We start from the raw sequence: 24,207 nt of genomic DNA, 5'->3' as shown, positions 1-24,207 counted from the left end.
TGAATTTTAGTCCTGGCAAAATAGTTTTTACTGTTTGTTTTTCAGAGTCTGATTAAATGATCATGCACCGATGATGCATATCAATCTAGAACCTGCAAGAATGGGGCAATAGATTTCTGCAGTCAGATGCTCTTTTTCTCTGTAGAGTTTCATGTAGCGAAATGAGGCTGGTAATCACAGTGATACAGATCCACTTTGCCTGGTAGGAGGCCTTATTCTGACTGATGCTTGTGCATGTTCTTGTTCTGTACTGGCTGGTATGAAGGAAGCAGGGAAAATGGAGTTAGGAAATTATTCCTTTGATGTTGGCTTTCCTGGTGCATTAAAATGGTTTTTACTCATGATGTTGTCTCAAAATGGAAGGAAAGGTTTTCAGATCAGGCTCGTTTGGTTAGATCCCAGGTATCGGCTTTAACAACAAGGCTGGGTGTCTTGTTCTGGACTCCCACAATCTTTTATAAGCGCAATCAATAGGTCACAAATGCAAAGACACAGTTGGCTGTAATATTATAGTTAGGCTGTAGAGTGGCAAACTGAATCTTTTTTTTCCTGACTGAATGGCTCAGAGTCTGCCGTCTTCTGTCCAGCAGTCCAGTCCAGTTTGTTATATGGACGACTGTTAAACCAACTATTTCTAAAGGCCTGCAACAGTGTAACTACGATCAACGAATCAAGTCCTTTTCTCTATGAAGTAATCATTTGGCACAGAAATCATTTTTTTTTCTCAGAGACTTGTTCTCTTATTTGAAAAGATTAATTTATCAGTGTCTTAAAGAAGTGTTTTTAATCTATAAATAATAGGTGATGTTAGTGACCCATGGTACCAGCTGGACTGAGGCGCTCCAGGACCAGGGTTACTTTAGAGAGCCCAGGTCTGGATTTCAGCGACCATCGATTTCCATTCGTTTTGGTTTTTTCAGAGGTTGTTGAAAGTGATTTTTTCAAAGCCCTTCGCAAAGTGAAGACTTTTTTTGTGGGGTTCAACAGCCTTGTACCCCAGGGGTTCGGGAGGAGTGTGATGGGATTCTCTGTCCTCTCAGTCTGCCCTCTGCTCTTGTGCTGCAGTGCTCTACGCAAGAGTTCTTCCTCATCACCAGCACGCTGTCTCGTCTGGAGGCGGAGCTCCAAGCTGTACTGCCTGCTGTCCAATCACAGCTGAGCTCCAGCCTCCTGAAGGACCTCCTCCTGACCACGCCCCAGCTGCTGTCCCCAGCACAGCACTTCCTCAAGGTCCTCAACGAGAAGGCGGCCAAGTGAGTTCCCATCATGCTTCTTGGCTATACGTCGAAGTGGATGGGTTGTCGAACCTTAAGTTTATTCTTCATTTAAGTCAAAAATGAAGTTTCCTGTGGGTGATGTATTACTACCACCTCCGTAACTATGAGAAAAGAAACCCTTATCTATAAGCCTTTATGCTCTAACTAGAATATGTGAAAATAGACATTTTGTTAGTCTCTTGAGAGGTACTATTCAATGCTACTAAAAAATGAATTGGTAAAACCCAAAGTAATTATTCTAAAATTGTCTTAAAACCATAGTATTTTAAGTCCCTTGGAAATAAACCTTGGAATTATTTTAAAGTAATGTGGTACAGATGTCAAGGTGAGAGTATCATGTTTGGAAAGACGTTACTTTATATTATGACTTTTTATAATGTATTAAACGGTTGTATAATGGACTGGACTGTCTGCCATTCCATAGCTGGGCCGGGGCAGCTGCTCTCTTCTTTCCTAGTGCCCCCTGACAGAAATCGGAGAGCAGGGATTGGGGAGCCCAGCCCGTGTGTTGTGGTCTGATTCTGGCATCGCCACCTCTACTCTGCATCCTGCGCTTGGAGTCGCGGTGTAGTTTCACAGGCCACGCCCCATCCCGATGGCATCCTGGCATGCAGCGGCTTGCCCCCCACGATGTTAATAGCGCAAGCTTTGTCCTCGTCTCTGAGGTCTCAGGGGATTGTGTGTGCGTTGTCTCCAGGACAGGGGATAAGACCCAGCTCTTTACAGACCTGACAGACTTCCCTGTCATCAAGAGGAGGAAGGAGGAGATTCAGGGGGTCATCTCGGAAATTCTGGAGCACCGGAAGGACATCCGCCTCATTCTGAAGAACCCATGCTTGGACTACGTGACTGTGTCTGGCCAGGAGGTAAGGATACTCTGAGCAAATGTGCTCCTCAGTTCTGACCATGCCTGCAGGATCAGATAGCTGTGTGCACATTTCAATATATGTCCACATAATAAAGTTAGAACAGATGTTATAAGGGAGGGATCAGTGATTCTCCTGAAAAAGACTGCACTGAGGTAAGGAACGTGGTGAGGGGTGGAAGGTCTGAGCTGCAGTCATTATTGTTTCGAGCTGAGGTCATAGATCGATAGAGGAGTTTATTTGCCATATGTACATTGAGATTCTTACTGGCACCGTTCTCTCAGGACATGCACGGTACAACAGATAACACCACGTAATGTAGACAGTACATTCCAACCGGTAAATATATATAGTGACAGCACGTACAGATATAAAACAGAGCAATAAATACAGTACATGGCAGACATAGAGAATAAGGGAACTAGAATGTCCTAGTGAGAAGTACTGCCTGAACGTTCACATAAGAAAACCCATAATTAACAAAAGTCAGATTGGTAACATAGATAAATGCTTCATTACTGGACAACTATGTATTACAAACAAAGAGAAATTTGCCACCCCTAACTAAGTTATTACTGAGAAGAGAGAGTTTGCTAACGCTTACTGTGTTGGTTTTAGAGAAAAAAGAATCATATTTCAGAATATATGTGCAGGCCCTGACCTGCCCTTCTGTTTGTTGTGTCAATGTGCAGCTCAGTCGTGTCCCTGAGAAACCTTGGAGTTTGCATGAATAATCTATTAGCCGGACTGATGTCTCCCTTTCAACACACCGCTGTCTGTGCTCAGGCCACGGCCTTCTTCTGACAGGGGTTTCTGTTTTTATCTCCCAAGTACCCACAAACACAACGGCCTCCATCACAGCTGATCTCCCTGAGGGGCCTGTGCCCTGAGAGCCAAGGTGTTCTCACTGTTGGATTCGACTGATCCATCAGTATTGTAGTGAAACTCCGAGGTTCTTAAGTTGAATATAAAACGCAATAATTGTGAATTTGCACTGGCGATTGCAAGTCTTGCTTGTGGTGAATGTTGCCGTGATAGCATTTAGAAGGCAGGGCTGTACACCCTCACCCTCACCTTTTGATGTCATTGCATTTGAACACATGAATTAAAATAAGAATAATCATCAGCGATGTCTGCCATGCGACGGGAGTGCCAATGTTTCACGTACCGACTTTATCTGCTACTGCAGATAATCTACCTACTATACACACTGCTGTTTCCTTTTAGGGAATGGGGCCCTTTCATCATGAGGCATTGTCAGACAAGGGTTTCGTTAATAAGCACTCAATGAGGGTTGCTGCTCTGCGTCTCTCGGAAGAGTGCAAGGAATGAGACGCTGCAAATCGTTATTGGTTGTTAATGGTTCAGTGATAATGATTGCAAGTTTTCCAGCCACCCGTCCGTTCATAATGAGAAAGTAGCTTGTTCGGGGTTAGAGTCACAGCACCTGTCCATGAAGCACAGAGCAGACTGCCTGGATTCGTGCCAGTCTATTGCATGGTGGACACGTACACAGGGTGTAGAGATGCCTCTTAACCCGCTCAGCATGCTTTTTGATGGTGGGAGTAAACTGGAGAGCCCAGAGAGAACCCATGTGAACTGGATGTGTTTCACACAAAAGACGACACCCTGTCTGGACTCGAACCCAGGACACAGGAGCTGCGAGGCAGCAGGCCTAACCTCCACACCACTGTGCTGCATGATTGCTGGTGTTATTCAGGGAAATAAGAGGCCGGGGTGAAATGAAAAGAAGGCGTTACTCCTGTTGCTGCTCTGCTTCTTGCAGGATCTACGCCCGAAAGCTCGTGGAGTCCTTAACCGAAGACTGTAACAGCAGCAGCACCTGTGGGCTGACTGGCCTTGGGCACACTCAGTGCTCTGCAGTAAAGAAGGACTTTCTCCGGCTGCTGCTGTTACCGTCTGTCAAGCCTGTTTAAAACATAACCCATAGTCATTGTATTTGCTTTTATGTTTAATCTGGTTAGGTCCTAATTGTGCACCAGAGATACTTTTTTTCTTGAAAGATGGTGCAAGTATGGAATTAATGCAGCGATGAGGAGATTTTAATTGCATTTTAATAATGTTACTTTTCTAATGAGTCTGATGATTTTCTTTGTGCACAGGAACTGAAATAATAAATAACGTGTGGAAATGAGCACAGTGTTTGTCTAAGGCGTGACAAAAGTGTCATTGCTGTTTAAGGCTTTCAGCAGGCTGAATTTACATGGGTTATAGTTGGGCATCTGCATGATCATTTCTGTTTCAAACTTGAAGGCGAGAAGTATTTTTGTAGACATTTTTTTTTAGGTATTCTGTTTACAATTTATTCTGCTTCGGCAAAATGCATTAGAAATTAATGGTGTTCCCTTTCCTGTTTGTGACATAAAGCACTAATCATTGCTGTGAATTTATACAATATGACTAAAGTGAAATCTCAACAATTAAAGTGCTGCAGTATATCATTCGTTTCCTATGGTTAGTAGCAAACTTATCCAAGGATCTCATCCCGATATTAATTGAAAGAAGCCAGGGTGTCAGCTTCAACAACAAAGCTGGTTAGCGCTTTCCAGATCCCCATAACTCTTTCCCTAAAGTAATGCCTCATGAGTGTCGGGTTTCTAGAATTTAAAGTTTTGTCATTTTGATTCAGAACTGTTTGTGTTGCAGTTTCTCATTGAAGTGAAGAACGCCATGGTTTCCAGAGTGCCCTCCGACTGGGTGAAAATCAGCAGGTGGGTACAGTGAAAGTCATCAACGAGCCCAGCTCCGTCCCTCCATTTCAGAGCCTGGCAGCTGGCTGGCCTGGCCTGCGTGGCTCCCAGGACTGCCTTATCTCCGTCTGTCCGGGCTTTGAAAGCTGTTGGCATCCCTGCGACTCAGGTGGGGGGCCTGCACGCTTGTGCCGGGGGCTCGTCACTTCAGAGTAGAGAGTAGAGCAGTAGAGTAGTTTATTGGAATTCTTAATCGCACTGATCCCTCGGGACACCCACAGTACAACAGACAGCACCACACAACGTAGACGACAGGAACAATAAATATGTTGTGGAAAAATAAATGTGTAGTAGTGAGACCCAAAAAAATAAATGGTAGACTATGTAAAAAGGGCGTAGTGCAGATGTGTATTAAGGCACTGCAGTCAGCTGTTGAGGATGCGAACAGCAGTGGGATAGAAGCTGTTTTTGAGTCTAGTGGTCCTTGTGGCCGGGCTGGTTGGGATCCTGAATGACGGATTGAGCTTTATTGCGACAGCGGATGGTGTGGATCTCACCGATTGATGGTAAATCACATCCTATGATCCTCTGTGCCATTGCCACAAGCCTTTGTAGTGCATCTCTGTCATGCACAGTAGTACTGCTGTACCACACAGTGAGGACACTTTCTATGGTGCTGCGGTGAATGTTCATGAGGAACTGCTTCCCCATGCGCATTTCTTTAAGCGCCGCAGGGCAGTCGCTGGGCAGTGCCAGTACAATGCGTCCGCTGTGGGATTTTTTTCCCCTCCGTTCCTAAGAAACGGGTATCCCCGACGGCAGGCTCAGCCCCTCTGTACAGAGGGTGGCGCAGAGGAGCTGGCGTGTTTCCGCGATGGGGGTGGGGTGTGCGTGTGTGCGAGGAACGCCCGCTTGCCACCCGCGAGACAAATCGCCGTTAAACTGGCGCCTTGTGAGGAGGGGTAGGCAGAGCTGCTGCCGTCTTCCAGTCGCAGGTGCCGACTCCAGTCCGGTGGCAACAGAACTCTGGAAGATTCCAAATTCCGGAATTCCCAACGCCTTTCGATTATTTCATGAAGATGTCCTTTGTAGCACCTTAGTAAGCAAACAAACAAACAAACAAAAAAAAACCTGTCTAAACTTCAAAGAAGATTTTTTCATTGTGATGGAGTATTCAGTACAAGTGTTAGGAATGAAAATTATGTTTTAAATATCATGTCCATGGCATTAAAACAAATTATTTGACAACGATTTTTCTGTCTTGCTCACCTTCAGTTGTTTTTAAAAAATGTATTCACTGTAATTGTTTCTGCTTACATTCAGTGCCTACAGAAAGCACTGTATTCACCTCCCCCTGGATTTTTATCAGCATTTATGTTGCCAACTCAAATAGATATGGGATTACTGTATACTGTGAAGTGGACTTTTCTACATACAGTATAACGTTAAAGAAAATGTTAAAATATCTTGATTTGATAAGTATTCACCCCCTTTGCTCTTCATTTCCTTGTGGGATCACTCTAAAACTTGAATGGAGTCCACCTGGGGTCAGTTCAAGTGGTTGACATGATTTCAGGAGACTCTGGAGTTGTCTGTACAACCCTCTGATAGAATTGCGAGGAGGCATAGATCTAGTGAGGGTTATAAACATGCATCTAGGGTGTACAAAGTTCCCAGGAGCAGAGTCAAGCCCATCATTAGGAAATGGGAAGAATATGGAACCACCTAGACTCTTCCTAAAGCAGACTGTCCTCCCAAACTGATCAGAGAACCCAAAGACTACCCTGACAGAACTACAGAGGTCCGAGATCAGAAAACCTGTCCAAGGACAACAATCTCGGGCGTTAATCGAGCACGCCTCCTGACCCGTATACTGTAGCACCATCCCACCATAGCCTTTCAGCGGCAGGGCCTGGGGCGCTTGTCAGGATAGGAGGAGCAATGAATGGAGCCAAATGAAGGCAAAGCTGTGAGCAGAACCTGCTTCTGTCAGCTGAAGAATGGGACAAAGGTTCACTTTCCAACGGGACAGCGACCCCAAGCATATAGCCAAAGCAACAGTGTCTAAAGTGTCTCGGTGAACTACCCAAGTATTTGAATAAGTTGGCGAAGTGTGTTTCTGTGTCAGTCATCAGGAGAAGGAGTGGTATGTCTACAATATCGGAACTTTATTTTTTTTTCCTCGTCTCCTTCTGCCATTCATCCTTTAACCACAAGGACAGCCGAGCGCATGATGAAAGGAGGCAGTGAGTGTTGTGGCAACAGACATAACTGATTGCTTAGTAACCCCTCTCTCTCTCTCTCTTTCTCTCTCTGTTCTCTGCAGCACAAAGGCGGTAGGACGGTTCCACTCTCCTTTCATCGTGGAGAAGTACCGCTGCCTCAGTCAGCTCCGAGAGCAGCTCGTCATCGACTGCAACCAAGAGTGGACCAAATTCCTCCAGTACGTCTCGGCATCAGGGCAGCTGCTGGAGGCCGGGGATTTAACAAACACCTGGCGCTATTACATGGAAATGAGGGGCAATTAATGCAGTAATCTGTAAGGCAGGGATCCTGTTAATCTGAGGAGCTCTGTGGTTACTTGGCACCTAGGGATTTCACCCAGCATCTCAAAATCATCTGACCCTCTCGGCACTTTCCCCATATCTAGCCACTTGAGCACATTTCTGTCTTTGCATCTTGACCTCACAGTTTATGACTAAGTACATAACTATTACTTCTTATTAGTCTCTAGGAGTATTACTTCTTTTAAGTCTGTGAATTATTACTGGCAGAAGGTCTCGCAGGTGACGTTGTGTGTGTGGTGGAGAGGTGTGTTATACTACGGTCAATGAGGGAGATTTTTTTCTTAAAAAAAGTTTAATTTACGTGGTTTTGACAAGCCCATTATTTTATTAAAGACTGTGCTGAATTGTTTTAATCTGCAGGATTGCCCTTGTGGAATAAATGTAAAAAGTATATGGTAATGCATCTTGAATATGAATGTGCAGTGTAGATTTATATATATGAGTATATGCGTTAGTACGACGGGCTCAGAGGGAGAGGGGGTTTGCTGGTACTGGCTGAACCTGGACTTCTCTGCAGGAATGTGGTCTCCAGACCAAGACTGCAGACTGACAGAGAGTGTGCTCACAGAGTTCATTGTTTAAACAGGCCTTGGTGAGGCACTAAGGTCAGAGGGCAAACCCCTGCCTGTAGGATCATTTCTTGATGTTATGATTATTTTTTTTTCACTTAGATGTTTAACACACAGTGATGTAATAGGGAGAAAATACACCCAATGGCCAAAATATTAGACACACACTTCGCCTGTTAATTGATGTCCTGGGTCTCTGGTGGTTAGTAAAGGCAACTTGAACAGGGTGTAAGTAGTTCAAGTAGGGAGCTGCGTCAGCATGCGAAGGCTGCAAAGGTTTAAAGTAAATGTTTATTCCCTGCTGAAAAGAGAAGAAAAGAAACAGTGTTTTGGCTCTGGAGCCTTCTTCTGCTGTGAGAAAGGCCAGAGATCCTCTCTCTTTCTCACACCTGAAGAAGGCCCCGCAGCTGAAATGTTGCATTTTTTGTCTTCTCCTGCCAGCATGGAATAAACCTGCACTTGTTTCTTGAACAGGGTGTATTTCACATGGTTCTGATGCACTTGTGGTCCAGTTCAAACCCATTCTTCCAGTCTGGCTGTGTGTGGGTAGCGGTGATTGAGCTCCACTGGCTCTGGCAATTTCAGTGTGATCGACGGCCGGCAGACATAGCATCCTTGTCCGCACCTGGGAGTCTAGTCTAGCCTTCATTTGACCTGCGTTTCCTAACATTTATGTTTAATGGGCATATTAAGTACTGACAGAAAAAAAACCTGAAGATTTAAATGTGTGATATTTGCTGTATATTAGGTAACTAGATATATTAGGTAAATGTGGCTTTTTTCAGTCAATGACAGCCATTTTTTCATATGTATTGTTCTTTCTCTATTGTGTGAACATTATAAATGCATTTATATTCCCAGATTTATTTAATTGTTCATTTTTTCCCCACAGTCAGTTCGGAGAACACTATCACATAATCAGGAAAGGAGTTTGTCACCTAGCAACAGTTGATTGCATCTTCTCATTGGCAGAAGTTGCTAAGCAAGGCAATTACTGCAGGTAATTGATTTAATCTTTGTTCTGTCTTTGCCAGGTGGCTGATAGCTTTGTTAGGGGTACCCTGTTAAACTCCCAGCTAGATCACAGGTATGCTCAAGGGACTGAGGAGCACATGGATCCACACACAGACTGAACAGACCGCAGTGGTGGGGAAAATGCTTACAGTCCAAAACCTGTTAATACCTGAGTAACATCTTGCGGATTTCATGATTACCAACTCAGCTGAACTCGCAAACTGCAGGAGTTATGTGAGCAGCGAGTCAGCGCGGTGTTTGCTACAACACCTCCTTGTAGATGTCCCGCGTCACATTTGCGTTCTAATGAGAGTGCTCTCCCTGTGTGGTGGTGTGATACTTGTGCCATTGGGAGCCGCAGTGCAAAGCCGTTTTCCTCTGTCCTGTGTTCAGGCGTTCCTTTATCCAGACAAGAATTTGGGAACGTCAGTGGGAAGACGTTGTCCCCTTGGGTTGGGTGGACAGCCCAGCAGAAATGTAATGGGCACTGGACAGCACAATCTTTGAGGTTGTGGGGTTGCTTGCTGGTGTAAGGGAAGGTGTGAAGGCAGTCCGATTGCTGGGCAAAGATTCATGGTAGGATTTGTATGTAGTCTGAAGCTTCTGTCAGTCTAATGTGCTATGCCTTGCCATCTTGCACAGATCAACCTTCTAATTCTCTAATCTGCCTTCACCCTTTCCTGCCATCATTCAAGGGAGTGGTCATCTGCTCTGTTCCTCTTCTTTACTCATTGCTCCCCCTGATGTAGGATTGTGTAAGAAAAGACTGCAGGAACTGACGACAGGACCACCGAAAAGCTTTCATCACAGCAATGAGAAAGTGCTTTCAAAAACATCAGAAGCTGTTGGATTTGATACAGGCAAAACCCACTGCAGCACCCAAGCCAAGATGTAAAATAAAACCGTCAAATTTGACTTTTTTTAGATTCATCTTTCTCTTTCCTGAATTAGAGTGGTTATCATCCTACCCGAGAGGCGGGCGGATCCGAGTTATCCCGTGACTAGTAATGTAATACAGGAGGGCAAAGGTCTGTTTTGGATGATGTCTCTGTCTCAGACTGAGCAGGCACTGTAAGGCACTGTGTGTTTCTGCTGTAGGAAGCAGAAGCCGCTTTTCAGATGTGAAGGAAGAGCATCATTTTGCTGAAAAAGAATGGAATAAATATCATAACTACAGGTCAAATGAAGAGATGGTCCATTGGGAGGCTGGAGTTGCTTTTGTTTTTTCAGTTTTATGCTTTTATTCCTCAGACATTGTCATTTTATTGTTCTGCTTGTTATCTGATATAGCATTGAATTATTCAAAATGCATTAGGATTGTTCATCTGCAGTTTTTAAGCAATGACTTGATGGGCAATAATGTATTTCTCAAAGGCAAATCATTGTTTTAAGGCAAGTGTGCAAATTTGGAAGACACTTACCCAGCAAGTAGCTGTAGTTGCTGCCAAATTTGCTTTAACCAAATACCGAGTGGGTCTGTACTTTTCCAAGGCACTGTGTAGGAGTCCTTCAGTTTATATATGTGTTTCCTAGTTCTTCTGGCTAGCTAATAATGTGAACCTGTTGGCTTTAGCACCCTCTCTTTAGTGTTCTGAATGGGGAAATGATGATGTGCTCTGCTCTGAGTACAAGATGGCATTCAGGGCAAAGGACTGCTCAAGATTCAAGAGGAAATTTGCACGTCGTCCTATAAGAAGAAAAACTACATTTGCCTGAGGGCTTCATTCACCCAGCATGACAAGTAACAAACCTTCTGTCCCAAACAGCTGCCAACCTACTCTTGGAGCTTTAAGAGTGATTTTCACAGCAAGCACTTTGAGCCTTCTTCCACTTTCATCACCTCCGACGCTTGCCTTGGTTGCTCTTAGATGTCCTGTGACTCTTGTTGCTTTTAGTGCTCTGTTACGGCATCTTGCATCTTTGAGGACATCAGCCATCAACCCCTGCAGCTCAGTAAGACCTCTGCAGAGCACCGTTGGGTGGCTTGGACTCCTTCCAGCACCTCCACAGCACTTGCAGCCAACAGCATTCCCACTGCTCAGCTACGCCACCCCTTTACAGTGGCTGCCCTCGCACAGCACCCATCTCGGGCACCTCCACTGCCCCCGCCAGACTGCTTCTCCGGTGACTGCTTTCACTTCACTGGGCTCAGGAGAGTCTCCACCAAGGAGAGCTGAGCTTCCAAACAGTGTTTAAACAGGGCATTTCAGTAAGCCGACTCACAGCTGAAACTCATTAGGGCAACAAGTACTGGACTCCCAGACTAGTCCCAGCTGACGCCTGTCTCAACGTATTATAATAGAGTTTTACTTAAGGAAAAACTCAATTATTTCCTATGAACAAAGCTAAAGGTACAAACACTCCCTACTGTTGAGGTATTGTCACGCCTCATTGAGCTAGTCAGGATGAATGGCTGCTCTTGTTTGCGAATGTTGTGTACCCTTTCCAGTTAGGAGACCGTGCCTCAGCACGAGTGAAATATCTGCCGCATCTCGGCAGCCCCTTCCTGAAGTGATGGGCTGTGGTGGTGACGCTGCCGTTTGTCTCTGTGACCTGCGCAGGCCGCTGGTGCTGGAGGACGAGCAGCAGATCGTGATAAAGGAGGGCAGACACCCAGCGATCGACCTGCTGATGGGGGAGCAGGACCAGTACGTGCCCAACAACACCGAGCTACAGGTGAGCCCTCGCGGGCCGCGTCGCACAGCAGGCACCTTCTCCGAAGTGGGGAGTCTGCACAGACATGTTTTACATTCCAGAAGCAGCTTTGCTTGAGTTCTGCAAGTGCTTGTTGTGGATGCGTGTGTAGTGTAGGGTGGGGTGTTGCATGAACTTGCCCTCTGCAAAGGAGAGTGAAAAGAAGAGAAAATGCTTCAGGAGTGTGTGGGGGGAATGGGGAAAGGAGGAGGAGGAGGGTGTGGTTCTTTTACAAGGTTTCTGCCTTCCACACTGATATTGGACCTAATCTCCCGGATTTCCATTTCTTCGGAATCCCTTTCCCATCACACCCTACCCAATGTCAGCCCTCCCTGTCTCATGTTCTCTTGCTTGTGTTCCCCTCTGTCCCTCACCCCCCCACACACCTGGAGAGGCTACCCAGCTGAAATGTTGATTTGTTTTCCCAGTATGCAGTCTTGGCCCCTACATGTTCATACACACGTACAGCATGTGACATATATTGACCCTGAGCAAGATATCCTCTTGTTTATTTTTGGTGTTTTGTTTATAACAGGAGGATCATTAAGGTGAGCCTAAGGAACAAAGTTGAGGTGAAATTAATATGGTTTCTCCGAAGACTAGAGGTTTTAGGATTATTACTGCTGTGATTGTCATTATTAACTGCAGATTTATACAATTAGCAACATCACATTGGATACAGCAGTTAAATCAATGAGGTGTGAAGGCGGAATAGCAGACATATAGTAGGAGTGGAAATGGAATAGAAAATTCTTGAAAGGTGCTCTTTCTGTGTGGGAAGCAGGTCGTGAGTGGAGATGACGAGGGGTGGGTATAAAGACGGAGAAGAGGGCTGGACCTGGTGGGCAGGGGGGTGCAAAGTAAGGGAGAGGGGGGTATAAAAGATGCTGCTCTGGAATCAGGGCAGGGATAGGCTACCAGATGAATGGCATGGCTGAAGGGAACGTCCTACAGTGACAAGCTGAAGGAGCTGAACAGAGAAAGCCATGAGGAGACGCGGGTCTTCGGACTCCCGATAAGCACCGATAGTCAACCTAGTGTGCTTCTTCAGAATAAACCGTGTAACACAAACCAGTGGACATGAGCGGATTTTAGATATAAGTGATTTTAAAACCCAGAACAGGAGGCACGACTTTGACAAAAGGGTTGTGGGAATGCAGAAGCCACCAAGCCCAGGTTGATGAAACTGATGTCCTGGTTTCTTTCACAAATGGCTGGATGAGATTCTTAGACCAATTAAGTACTGAATGAGCCAGACAAGCTGAATGGGCACTTCTAGTGTGTAACCTACTCTTGTGCTCATATGAGGTAGGAAAGTCTTGAGCTGTATGGGAGTGGCAGTATGGAATGGTGTAGTAGAGTTCTGGACTTCTGACCAGAGGGGTGGTAATTCTAATCCCAATGTGGAACACTGCTTCCTAATGCCTGTACCTTGTCCATGGTGATTGCGTACCACTTTTAATGATATCTATGATGCACACAGTTCACAACGCGTTTGCACACACTATCTGATAAGCATGCAGGCAGTCAGCATTGAATTAACAATGATGAGTGATGATTCTCCACGGAATTGGACCAGCAGTGTGAACGCCTCACTGGTTGAAAATGAATCAGTTTCCTTTTGCATTTAGGATGCTGTTGTTGAGTATCATCTTCACAAACACTAAAAGCAGGATCCAGTTCCCTAGAATCACACCTGGGCTCGGCACAAGAGCCGAGAAGGGAAGATTAAGTATATAAACAGCAATACTGGTCTGGAACATGAGGTATTTCCTACTTAGAGGACAAAATTAGATGGTGATATACTAGTGTAATTGTGGTACACAGTACTCGGAGAATATGCAGCTGGAAAAAATAATTTAGATAAAGGTTTGCTGAAAATTAATTAAAAATGTCTCTGTTGCTTTTCTTTTCATAGAAATCACGAATCTGATTCTTTATAGTTTTTCCACAGTGCATGTTCCAGGTGGCTCTCTTTTTACCCATCAGGGAGAACAGTACATTTCTGCATGTGTTCCTTTATTTGATGAATTGAAAGTGAATAAGCAAGTCTTTAAAACTGACATGTTGCTTAAGTCATGTCATGAAACAGTTAACACAAACATGATCTAGAGAATGTGATAAATTGCAGTCATTCCATTCAGAATTACAATTCTGCTATTATACGGTTTAGAAGGTTTTATTTACATGCTGTCAGGCAGTTATTAGATTTATATAACTCTAACCTCTTGCACTCAGATATTATGCAATGTGTAGGACTGGATGTATTTTACTGTTCGTCAAAGGAAAGTGAAATAGCTTCTGGCTAAGGCATGTAGCAGGTCCTAAATCTCTCCATATAAACAGAAATAAACATCAGTTTAGGACAGGGGAAAAGACAGAAAGAAAACAATTTCAAATAATGATAAACCAGGTGTACGTAAACAGATGTTTACATTTGCTTTAGTTTGTGAGTAGTCTTGTTTATATGTGCCAGCAGTCATATCACCCTGCAACTCACATCTGGCAGCCCACTGAAGCTCAGCAGGGGTGAGCCTGGTCGGTACCTGGATGGGAGACCTGGCAGACACATTTGAGTATAAATATGTACTGAATAATGTATTTATGAATCATTTCCTGATTGACAAGCTTGCAAGGCACTGCCATAAATTTTAGTTTTTAAACACATTTCCAGTGATATCTCGGACTTCTCAACAGACCTGGAATCGGCAACCAACCCAACTGCTTTGTCTGTAAACGTTATCTGAAATCTAATGATTTTCTTTCAAACAGTAAAACAAAATGCTGCCACAATTGCAATTATAGTTAAAATATGATAGAAAATACTTTTTCTCCAGCAAAACAGGGCTGTATTTGTCATACAATGTGCACCCATTTTAAATCCTGACCTCCATATAAAGTTCTACTTCAGGGCAGTCTTAACCCAGTGAATAATGCTTATAGTTACACTGCCATTTATATACATTTATATACGGTAGGTTTTAATCAAAGCTTCCCCGAGTTTACTAAACCTTTACCAAAGGCAGAATTTACGACTCAGCACTTCACAGAATTATATAACACTTAACAGTATTGCACAACCACAGCATCTTCCTGTGTAGTCCAAGTCTTATTTTTTATATGCCTGATTTAGTTTCACGCAGTTCAATACTTTCTGCTTCATTTGTTCAAAAGTTTCCCTCTATTGTTAGACAGAAAGCTCTTTTTTGAGGTGTCAGTTTGTGCCGTTTATGCTGTTCGTTTGGCAGTAAAGTGTTCAGGGAAGAGGATTGCCTGTGTATTCTGACAAGCAGAAGTTAGTTTTTCCATAAACACTATACGGGCTCAGGTGAGCAGTCCTGCAATTTCCAGCTCATTAATTTGTTTTTTTAATCATGACCCACATTTTCTTTTTTTTTTTTCCGCAGACTGTCAAGCAGCAATAAGAAGTGAAGTGGGGTTAAGCTAATTGTGAGTAATGGCTGTAATCAAATTCAGCCCTGGAGCTAAACTGAGTGTTTATCACTGCTGTTTATGTAGCCAAGACATGACAACACTTGTAAATAGCATACCACGTGCAGGGCTTCTCTTCGAGAATCTTTTTGTTGGAATTGATTGCAGGTAAAGGCAAGAAGACAACAGAGGAGAGTAAAGGTACTTTTCAATCATGGCCAGTCTGCTTTTATTTTTCATTTTTTAAACAAATAATGGTAACAAAAAAGGTTGCAGCAGGTAGAGACCCAGTGAAAGGATGAATATCACCTACACTAGGTGAGCGCTCCAAAATGAGCTCATGCTCCTTGGCGTGGTATGTTGGCCATGCTTCCACTACACTGCTGCTGTCCTGTCAGATACTTCACTGCAACTCAGAGGAACCGTTGTGATAAGACCTAGCTTGAGGGCTGTACATGACCAGGGAGTAGGCCAGCGTCGTTCGTTCGTCATCAAAGGGAGGCAGCCCATTCTTCTGTATCTCCTCTGTCTGTGATCCGGGCTGGGACTTGCGGGTTGTTGGAGTCGCTGGTCATTTGATTGTTGGAGTCGTCTTGTTTCGAGACGCCTCTCTCAGTGAAACCTGTTCTAGACATTGATTGATCATGTTAGCCATGCAGGTGGCAATCTGGTTTCATTGATACAGCCAACAGTAGGTGCAAAGTTGGGTTTGGTGTCTCTTGCATCCAAAAAGAGGACTGACAATAAAGGTGAAATGGACTTGTAGAATCATTGACATTAATAACTGTGGCATAGCATTCATGTCTCTCAAGGGGGGGGGGGGGGGGTGCTGTCAGCATGCAGGCTGCAGGGATTCACGTAGAGGTTAATAACCTGGTGCAATGGTGGGGGGGAAAAAGGTGAAACACCCCTCTTTTTTTTCTACTCTTCATTTATTGAAGTGTCTATAAAGTGAGCAGTTCCTAAAATTGCAGTTCCTTCTGCAAGAATTGGGGGGTTGTGATGATTTTAGAGTGAAATAAAAAAAATGCTGTTTTCACGCCAAACTGTAGTGATTCATTTTGTATTTAAATAGGTGACATTCCAGTTCAAAACCAGGTTTCATTCTTTTTTTGTCAAGGAGTGTAACCTGTGAGTGTCTCTGTAAAATAAAACAGATCATGTTACTCTTTATCACAAAGACATAACAAGGCCACAAATTTAATTAATTACAGTACATAACTTTACCCTTTTGGAATCTTTTGCATTTTATTTTGGATGGTTTAATCTTTGCCAAAGCAGTGCAATAAGAACATTTCCTAACCTTTTGTGCTGTATGCCTATACACTGCTCTGATTTGTCTGTTTTGTGCTAGGGCAATCACTGTGGCATCATTTACTAATCTGAGCCGATTTGTATAGATTTCAGGGCCTGGCTCAAAGGGCTTCTCTTTTTCATTGTCCGCAAGGTCATGCGACGCTGAGCTGAGTGTGATATTGGCAGGGGAAGAGCTTTGTACAACCGATTTAAAAAAAAAAGTGATAATAGCAATAACGAAAAGTGGACAGATGTCATGGACATAATAATCGGACTCTGCAAAACCAGTGTGTTTCTGTGCGATGAGCAAAGTAACGGACAGGCTGTGATCTCTGTGCAAAATCATAACTATAAAAATAATATTACTGATTTCACTAAGAGTTGCTTCATCTGCAGATGTGGGGGTAACGGGTTAGCAGCTTCATGCTCAAAGTTTGGATTCAGTTTTGCACGTTATTTTTATTATTGACTTACCATAATGAAGAACGGAATAATTGCTGCTTTCATGGCTTCCAGAGTACTCTGCTAATCTTATTATATAGATGATGTTTTGAGTCTTCTGCTGTGTGATGATTATTTTTTACTTGTGCCCTTCATGAAGACAACCTGGTTGTAAAACTTCAGCGTCTATTAACTGTGAGGCTAGTTTTCAAAGCCAGTTGTGTACCGCCTGACCGCAGGAGAAGCTTGGCAGGTGAAGAAGGAGGAGCAGTGAAAGCTATGTCTGAGAGATGCTACAAGGAGATTAAGCACAGTACTGGCTATGCTTATTAACGAGTAGAAGACTTATTAAAGAGACACTCGTTTAAAATTAATTACGATCGGAGATGCCCATCACAATTTCTTCTTGTGGCCAATTAAAACAATCTTTATATAGTGCGTTATCAAGAAGTTGCATTTTCAAATCTTTCCCGTGTGCAGTGTGTGTGCGCCCTGTTTCAGGAATCAAATCCCAATCTTTTCTTTTTCATGGTGTGTTTCATGTCTGTGTCATCAGCTGTTTGACATGTAACGTGTACAGTAAAAGACATTTTTTGAATAATAAGTATAAAATTAAGTATAAATTATTCGGAAGCATGCAGGGATCACTTCATTAATGTTTAGTGTATTTCAATGAAATTACAATAGATAAGAACATTTTGTAACTGATTAGTTACAGTTATAACAGTTACGTCAGTTAATTGTTGTTGATATTATTGTTGTTACAGAGTTTATAATGGTGAAAAGAATCAGACAATGCCATGTAACAACATCCATCTGCTTAGCTAATTTCACCATTTTTTTTTACTTGGGAACAATCTTCTGAATTTGGCTTAGTGTAGGTATAGAGTACTGTATGTGCATTATGGCTTTTTCTCTGATCATTTGATTTCAAATCTGCGGACAAGCAGCACACTGCTGGGATTTCAGTGGAAAAGCACATAAACAGACCCACTTTGGTATATCGAGAGCCACAGTGGCTTCCAGTTGTACCTTGTTTGAAAGCCTTTTTTCTGTCTGAACAGACAATGTCTTTGGAACCACATGGGAACTTGCAGCTCTCTGCCATTTCTGTACTGTGCAATACACAGACTTGTGCATTAAAAAAAATGAGAACAGGTGCAGTTTCTTTAGGGTTGTGGGAGTATGGAACAAGCTACCCAACCGTGTTGTGTGCTGTAAAACCGAGGTCATGTGGCTGAAGCAGCAGTGACATAATCCAGTCTGGCCTCTGTGGAATTATTTGGAGTGCTGTATTGTTAAAATCCTTATCATACACAACCTTTTGTTTTGATCCGTGACGCAAAATGTTAAAACGATAAAAATGATAACCAGGAGATCATCTTCCTTTGCCAGACCTTCTCGTGTCTTGAGGCAAGTGAGACATTTTATGTCAGGGCTGCGTTGTGGGGAAACATTGACACCCTTTCTTGTGTCAAATCGCTTCCTGTGTTGATTGAAACTCGAGGGGAGCAGAGTGTGTTCGTGCTGCGCTGTTCCTGCAGTGTCACTCCATTTAGCAGAATTCTGGCTACGTTAATCTTCCCTCAGCAGGCTTTGCTGAAGAATCCTGGAGATTGCTAAGTGCTCAAGGCAGAGCTTTTTCCAGAACTCTTCAGCTGAAGGCTCTTTTGTACAGTCCGCCCACGCTGATTGGAAATAGCGTCACATCTACCTGAAAAGACGTTAGCAGCCGGGGGGGGCAGGCATACCCGGCCATACAGTTCAGAGCTCTCTCGTAGTTATCCTTGTGGAAACACTAATGTGAGCATTAAGGGTCTGGACGAAATGGTTCATTTTTCTTCCCCTTTTCATATTTTCTCTTCTGTTGCCTTTCTGTCCCAAGGGAGCAGGGGAGCGTCTGAGCTCTGGTGTTAGCAGTCCTGATAAAATGAGAAGAGGGATCAGTCTGAGCAGTCAGACACCTGTCCACCTACCTGCTTTTCATCTTCTCCGCCTGCACACCTGTTGAGCCTTTTTTGGGCACTCTCGAACCTTTTCTCCTAACGATGTTGGTACTCTGAGAGGAAGTCAGTCAAATTATTATGTTTTGTTTTACTACAGCAAGGTGTTAGGCTGTGGTGACTCTGTCTCAGGTGCCCATTTCGCTCTTGATAATCTCTCGTCCACATCATGGGAAGAGACCCAGCCTCTGCAGTGATTCTGACAGCTGGGAGTAGCTAAGAGAATAACATCACTGTTATACCCCAGAAATACACCGGACTGTTCTGTATTGTCAATGACTATTGTCGTCTTCTCTCTATTTGATTTGACTGTAATGCCCTACTCGCTGGGGTATCTAAATCCACATTTAACAAGCTGCAGTATGTCCAGAATTGGGCAGCCAGAATCTGACCAGGTCTAGTGCAAGTGATCACATTACTCCTGTCCTGGAGTCCTTGCACCAGCTTCCAGTCAGGTTTCATATTGACTTCAATATTCTCATGCTCACCTACAAGTCTCTGCAGGGCTTGGTGTCTCACTACCTGTCTGAGTTACTATCATCCTGCTCCCCACCTCACAACCTTCGTTCTTCCATCTCTGGTCTCCTGCACCCCAGAGCTCTGGAATTCGATCCCAAAGAATATCAGAGAGTCACCTTCCCTAAACTCCTTCAAATCTGGACTCAAAACCAGCGGTGCTGTCTCGTAAGGCTGACTCCCGGTTTTGTCACGCAGGGCGACGGGAGGAGGGCCATGATCATCACCGGACCCAACATGGGCGGGAAGAGCTCCTACATCCGCCAGGTGGGCCTCATCACCATCATGGCCCAGGTGGGCTCCTTCGTTCCCGCCGAGGAAGCTGTCATCGGGGTGGTCGATGGCATTTTCACCAGGTACACAGTTCTCTCCCCCTTCCCGACCTGCTGCTGCCAAGACAGGGGGTTATCTTTCCTCTTTACTGCACTGCCTACTGACCTCCTGGGAAAAACTAAGGTTGCTGCTGGAAGAGGTGTTAGTGGGGCCAGCAGGGGGCACTCACCCTGCGGTCTATGTGGGTCCTAATCCCCCAGTATAGTGACGGGGACACTGTACTGTAAACAGGCGCCGTCCTTCAGATGAGACGTAAAACCGAGGTCCTGACTCTCTGTGGTCATTAAAAATCTCAGGGTGTTTCTTGTAAAGAGTAGGGGTGTAACCCCGGCGTCCTGGCCAAATTTCCCATTGGCCCTTACCAATCATGGCCTCCTAATAATCCACCATCTCTGAACTGGCTTCATCACTCTGCTCTCCTCCCCACTGACAGCTGGTGTGTGGGGAGTGTACTGGCGCACTATGGCTGCTGTTGCATCATCCAGGTGGGGCTCCATTACCTGTAAAGCGCTTTGAGTGCAGTGTCCAGAAAACCGCTATATAAGTGTAAGCAATTATTATTATTATTACTGGGTCGCCACTGTCCAGCGGGGCCTGACTTTACCAAGGACCAGGTAAAGGTTTATTCATTCTGTCTCTTGGCTTCTCCTTTCAGCAGGGAATAAACCTTTACCTGTTCCTTCGCATGCTGATGCAGCTCCCTATTTGGATTTCCTTTACGAAGCGTGGCATGGCCCTGCACACCCCCCTGCCCATCTAAAAACTCGTTCCTCTCCAAGTGTCGCGTTGCATGCAAACCCTTCTTACTGCAAAAAAGAAGAATTTTGGAAGTTGTCCTTCTAAGAAGCATGTTCGAAGCTTCGGCAAAGGCACACTTTAGCATATTCAGAAGTGTGGCTGGTCATAATTGGATTGTAAAACCATTCCCAGATATGGGTACACAGTAATAAATAATGTAAAACTGAAATCAACTTAATTTCTCTTCACTAAGTTTTTTTTATTACTTTTATAGTGCACCAAAACTACCAATATGTATTGAAAACCTGAGTTTCTAGCATTTTCAGTTATACGGTTGTAATTTTACATATCTGTTATTATATATAATATTGGTATTATACTATGTTAATACTCTCTGTGTTTCTATATATTAACATTTGTATTATTATTATATATTAATTATACATACTAAATCAAAGTTTAGATACAAAACAAGGGGTATTTTAATAATTTTTGCACAGAGGTTACAAAGCTAAATACTAAATTTGAAGTAGGAAGGTTTTTAGATTCAAATGGCCTTTTGTGGAAATGCAGATTAATTTGTCAAGAAGCATTGTGTGTGTCTATTTAGCTTTCATGCTCTGTTGATGCACTTGTATGCAGTGGGACTGGATCTCACTAGTTCATCTTTAGACTCCAAAGTTTGGGAAAAGCAATTAATACTATAAAGCCTTTTTAAAATGAGTCTGTTTTCAGTGGCTCTTGCTTAATTGTTGTTTCTGCACAGCCCAGAGAGACTGTACATACTGTAGTGTGTGAACACACTTCTGACAGGAGGCAGAAACAGTCTGTGGAGTTGTGACCATGACAACGCTATAGAAACCAGGCCAGGTTGTGTAACCTATGAAGAAAAAAAACATACTGAATGAAATTATCTCAAAACTGAAATGTTCTTTTCCATGGCCACTATATAGTACCTTTTCACGGACTGAGCAGGAAAAGGGAAAATATATTTTTATTGTTCAGTAATTTACTGTCCGTCAATTCAGCAGAGCACAAAAGCGTGAAATAGGAGTTCTGGACTTGTAGGAAGGGTGCAACTGTGGCTTCTTTTACATTCTTGAGAACATTCATCTCGGGAGTGCTCTTTTGATAGAGGGCATTTAATGGATTGTACTTACCGTCGGGCTTTATAATTGATAGCTACACTCTAGAGTGGATTCTAAGATCACATAACTGCGGATGCCCAGTGTTTTTAGTCAAGTCAGAGAGGATGGTATTTAATTTCAGAAGACAGTGCGCTGACGTGCCAGATGGACAAAGCTTTTGATTTCCCCTCTGTGGGTTTTAATTAATCGATGTCAGATAGTGGGTCTCTTCGAAGGTTCGCCATTAAATGTTCAAAGCAGGGACGCAATTACAGGCTCATAGCAGGTAGAATGAAGAGGTTTTGACTGTTTTGTCTTGGCAGACTTATTTCAGATCATTTCATTCACCTCTGTAACGAGCAGGGGAGCTCGTAATATATGTGAATGTGCCATTAGCGTTCAGAGTCTTGGAGGAATAGATTTTAATTTCCCCTATGATAACATAGAGTTTTTTTTTCCTGAAACCAAAAATGTTGGTATTGCAATGTCCATCCTTCAGAATATGGAATTCTGCTCTTTCATGGGAGAAGTCCTCAAAAGTACTGTCACAATACTGCAGTGCTTTGATGATGTCGGGAAGCTATTAAGAAAATAATTATTTAATAACTGAAGTGTTGCAGAAACGGACTTTAAAAACTAAATTTTGATAGAAATTGCTTTTAAGGTGATGTGTAACTTTACATAGTAAATATTAACTTCTCAGGTCAGAGCAAATCTTTGATAATTTTTTCAAAATAATTTCCTTCCGTTTCTTAGTAATTTATAAAGTAATCCCCTGGACAGTTGACTTGTAACTGTAATGAATTACAGTTACAAACTTTCCTTGAGACTGAGTAATATTAATTTCTCGTGAGATTTAATTTTGCCCCAGTGTCAGCTCCATTAGTTTGTCAGTGATCAGGATTTTTCGTTATGCTTTGTGGGAGTGTCTCAATTTACCTTTGTATTATTTCAGGGTGACTTCAATGTAAAAAAAAAAATGATTGAGTGCATGCCTGGCTGTTGCAGAAGAAGATTACGCAACTTATCCATAAATGGGCTTTAAGTGCACGTTAATACAGGCAACGTTCTTGCATGAAGGCAGGTGTTGTGCCAAGGCCTAGTTTCTGACGTTTGCACTATTTAGCAACCGAGGTGGACCCGGGATTCGGGTCTCGGCTAGCGGCACGCCCAAAGGCTCCCATCAGTTGAGCCACTCGGAAAACTGGCCGGGAGAACCTACTTCCAAAAGTAAATTGGGAAATAACTATGGAGGCCATGTGAGAGCACTGGACCTCAAGGGTAGAGAGGTGTGCCTTACAAAGACAATTGTGGACAGAAATGATGACGATTCCCAGGTTTGTTTATGTTTTATGTGACGATTAAGCAATGCGGATTGGCAGGTCTGTCCAGCCAGTTCCATTTTAAAGACTCCTAAGCATGTGATTATTTTTAGGAGCGATAGACTTAGTAATCCCCATAATCCTCCAGTATGGCCTCTACTGACGTCAGCGGCCCAGCTTAACAGGGCATTCCCAGAAGCAGAGGACTGTTTATTCCATTTGATTTTTTTTTTCCTTGCCTCCGCCTATCATCCCTCCCAGCATTCCCCTTGCCATTGTGATCAGGAAAAAAATTTCTCAGGCTGTGGCGGCGAGTTTTCACACAGTTAATTCTGAGCGAACAATTAAATGTACATTACAGTTGCAATATATAAATGACAAAGTCTTTTAGTGTTGATCTTGCTGATAAATCCTTCCATCAGGAATTAAATTACCGTTGATGCATGTACTGTAGAGCACGTAACATGTAACGGATATACTCCCATTTCCTTTCCCAAGTATTTTGTGGTACTCCTCTCCTTCTTGGAGGGAACATGATAATATGAATTTTTATTTTTCTGTTGGATTTTCCTATACAAAGTTGCAAATGCAGAACAACTTTATTTTAAGAGAGAGCAGAAGGGAAAACGCGGGCAATGCAGACTGTCGTACAAACTGGGGAGAACAGAGAAGGAGCGAAGCACATGAACATGTGATATTGCTTGATTATATTGAGCCAAATTAAAATTGGTTGAGCGGGAGTAAGAATAATTAGGTCAGCCTGAAGCAAATCACGATAGAGAAAACTGTGGTGTATAGAGCATCGTAGCTGATCCTGTCCTTGTCTCGCCACACTGGCAAGAAATAATTTCTTAGCAATGCACACGCCAAAATAACGGTGGAGAATGAGTGTATTTGTTCTTTTCCTGGCTGATGGAGATTTGCAGTGTCGAAAGATGTCAAAGAACAGTCCGCTCTCCCACATTTGGCTTCAAAGTAGAAGCACTTGATTTTCCTGAAGCTGCCCTTTAAAGAAGAGATGATGTCAGCTCACTCTCTGTGGACAATGAAAGTAACAAATGGTTTCTTGGACTGCACTGGAAATCTCAAGAGATCTGTCGCAGTATCACAATCATCCTTTGATTCTCGACCCAAGCATTTAAAAAGAAAGAGCAGCACGCTTTATGGTAAAGAAAAGTACAAGACAAAAAGAACGACAGTTGCACATACTCAGTGATTTTTGCCAGATGTATTTACAGTATTTTGCGGCATCTTACTAAGTTCACATTCACAATGGTATTTCCTTATTGTTTGTTGCTCAG

The 24,207-nt window shown here is 43.4% G+C and overlaps 1 protein-coding gene across 1 annotated transcript in view; it reads left to right on the top strand.

Moving 5' to 3' along the window:
- msh3 (mutS homolog 3 (E. coli)) overlaps positions 1-24,207 on the top strand; it is a 111,208-nt gene that overhangs the window by 41,971 nt on the left and 45,030 nt on the right. Inside the window, exons 14-20 of the mRNA XM_088910961.1 lie at positions 1,066-1,253; positions 1,975-2,143; positions 4,811-4,875; positions 7,181-7,297; positions 8,883-8,990; positions 11,566-11,680; positions 19,585-19,742. Coding sequence (XP_088767087.1) covers positions 1,066-1,253; positions 1,975-2,143; positions 4,811-4,875; positions 7,181-7,297; positions 8,883-8,990; positions 11,566-11,680; positions 19,585-19,742 — 920 coding nt within the window. The remainder of the gene's footprint in view (positions 1-1,065; positions 1,254-1,974; positions 2,144-4,810; positions 4,876-7,180; positions 7,298-8,882; positions 8,991-11,565; positions 11,681-19,584; positions 19,743-24,207) is intronic.

This window comes from Atractosteus spatula, chromosome 3 (assembly GCF_055471065.1).
Source record: "Atractosteus spatula isolate fAtrSpa1 chromosome 3, fAtrSpa1.hap1, whole genome shotgun sequence".
NCBI lineage: Eukaryota > Metazoa > Chordata > Actinopteri > Semionotiformes > Lepisosteidae > Atractosteus > Atractosteus spatula.
This window is presented reverse-complemented; position numbering and strand designations above follow the sequence as displayed.